The 2,474-nt window shown below is 56.3% G+C and overlaps 1 protein-coding gene across 1 annotated transcript; it reads left to right on the top strand.

The window, feature by feature from the left end:
• Nucleotides 1-537: 537 nt before the first annotated feature.
• LOC132369712 (lysine-specific demethylase 4D-like) lies at nt 538-2,103 on the top strand. The gene has a single exon (XM_059929384.1). The coding sequence runs from the start codon at nt 538-540 to the stop codon at nt 2,101-2,103; it is 1,566 nt and encodes a 521-aa protein (XP_059785367.1).
• Nucleotides 2,104-2,474: the final 371 nt, after the last annotated feature.

Below are 2,474 nucleotides of genomic sequence, written 5' to 3'. Positions count from 1 at the left end.
ATGTAATGATTTCCGTTCTCCTTACTAGAGTACAAGAATTTCCATTGTTCACAACACCACCAATTCTTGTATTGTCAAACTTATGAAATTTTCGCCTTTATTTGAATATGCAATTAAAGTCCATGGTGGTGTTTTCTTTGTAGTTCCCTTGTAACTATTTCCAACCATCAATTTTCAACCTGTCTCTATTCTTTTTCTTTTTAGGTTTTGCTTTCAATTCTGCCCTGAAGACACTGCATTTGGGATACCCAGCCAGGGCTGGGTGATTCACTAGATCTCAAGAGGACAGAGCCAAGTGTCAACCAAGGACATCACAGACTTGCAGGCTCAGCCGGCATCAGTCCTGAGCAAGGCTTCTGCCCAGCGTGGAGTCCCCTGGAGAATCAGCAAGCCTAAGAAATATTATCAACTCATTGCATTAAAGTCTACTGCGGGCTCCTGCTGATATACTCCAACCCATTTTTGAAAAAGTAGTGTTTTCCAGCATCCTCACCTGCCCAGAACATACATCAGAACTTGGGAGTTTCCCGCTTATTAATGAAAGCTATGAAGTCTAAGTCCAACTGGGCCCAGAACCCAAGTTGTAGAATAATGGTATTTCATCCAACCAAAGAAGAGTTTAATGATTTCGATAAATACATTGCTTATATGGAATCCCAAGGTGCACACCGAGCAGGCGTGGCGAAGATCATTCCACCCAAGGACTGGAAAGCCAGACAGACCTATGATGATATCAATGACATCTTAATAGCCGCTCCCCTCCAGCAGGTGACTTCTGGGCAGGCAGGTGTGTTTACTCAATACCACAAAAAGAAGAAAGCCATGACCGTGGGTGAGTACCACCACTTAGCAAATAGTGAAAAATACCGGACGCCACCACACTTTGATTTTAAGGACCTGGAGCGAAAATATTGGAAAACACGCCTCTATGATTCACCAGTATATGGTGCGGACGTGAGTGGCTCCTTATTCGATCAAAGCACGGAGCAGTGGAACCTTGGACACCTGGGAACCATTCAGGACCTGCTGGAGCAGGAGTGCGGAGTGGTCATCGAGGGCGTCAACACCCCCTACCTGTACTTCGGCATGTGGAAGACCGCCTTCGCCTGGCACACGGAGGACATGGACCTTTACAGCATCAACTACCTGCACTTCGGGGAGCCCAAGACGTGGTACGCGGTGCCCCCGGAGCACGGCCGGCGCCTGGAACGCCTGGCCAGGCAGCTTTTCCCGGGCAGCGCGCGGGGCTGTGAGGCCTTCCTGCGGCACAAGGTGGCTCTCATCTCGCCCACGGTCCTCAAGGACAACGGCATCCCCTTCGATCGGGTCACTCAGGAGGCTGGGGAGTTCATCGTGACCTTTCCCTATGGCTACCACTCTGGCTTCAACCATGGCTTCAACTGCGCGGAGGCCATCAATTTCGCCTGCCCGCGCTGGATCGATTATGGCAAAGCGGCCTCGCAGTGCAGCTGCGGGGAGGCCCGGGTCGCCTTCTCCATGGACGCCTTCGTGCGCATCCTGCAACCGGAGCGCTACGAGCTGTGGAAACGCGGGCAGGAGCGGACCGTGGTGGACCACACGCAGCCCACGGCGCCCGACAGCCAGGTCCTGAACGCCTGGAGGGAGGTCCGCGCGCCCCTGGGAGCCGCTCTCGGCCAGAGGCACCACCTGCCCCGCCGCGCTCTGCGCCCCCGCAGGGCTGTAGCCGCGGGCGCTGGGACCAGCCACCGAGTCCCTGTGCGTGCTGGGTGCCGGCGCCCCTCGCCGGCCCGGGGTTCTTGCTCTGCCGCCCAGTTCGGGGCTGCGGCCACCAGCACCTCCGGCGAGCCCGGCCCGACCCAGCCGCCGACCCCAGGTCCATCCGCCCCGGATCGCCACCCAGCTGGAAGATGTGGCCCTCGTCGTCGTCCTTGGGAACAGGGCCCTCAGGAGCCAGCTGCTCCCCCCAGGGCTAAGAGGAGGCTTTCGTTAGACACAGATCAGGACCCAGAGGCTCCGCCCCTGCCTGTGGATGCACCCTCGCCGGACAGCGCCGCCCCGCTCAGCCCTGGGCTCCAGCATCCCGCCACGGCTTCTGGCTGTGGTTGTGGCCCCGTCCCCTAAGCCCAGGGGATGCCTTTCTACCCCACTGCTCCTGCGTGGGGATCCTTTGAGACTGGTCATATTTACATTTCAGAGCTTTGGGTATTTGCAGGTCACTAGTCTTGCGTGAGAGTGCCTCCTGTGCTGCCGCTGGACGTGCTGGGTCCGTGGTGTTTACCAAATTCTCCAAAGTTTGTTCTTCCTTCCAGACCCTGGAATCCTTGGACACCGCTAACTCCTGTGTCACAAACTGAGGTTTCATGCACTGGACACTCTAGTGGCTCTGGGAACTAGATCCTGCTGAGGTCGCCAGAGCCCAATCTACCTCACACTCCCATCCTGTGGGCCAGCTCTGGATGCTGCTGAACTTCTAAAGAACTCTGGGCTTTCAT

Source organism: Balaenoptera ricei, chromosome 8 (assembly GCF_028023285.1).
Source record: "Balaenoptera ricei isolate mBalRic1 chromosome 8, mBalRic1.hap2, whole genome shotgun sequence".
NCBI lineage: Eukaryota > Metazoa > Chordata > Mammalia > Artiodactyla > Balaenopteridae > Balaenoptera > Balaenoptera ricei.
This window is presented reverse-complemented; position numbering and strand designations above follow the sequence as displayed.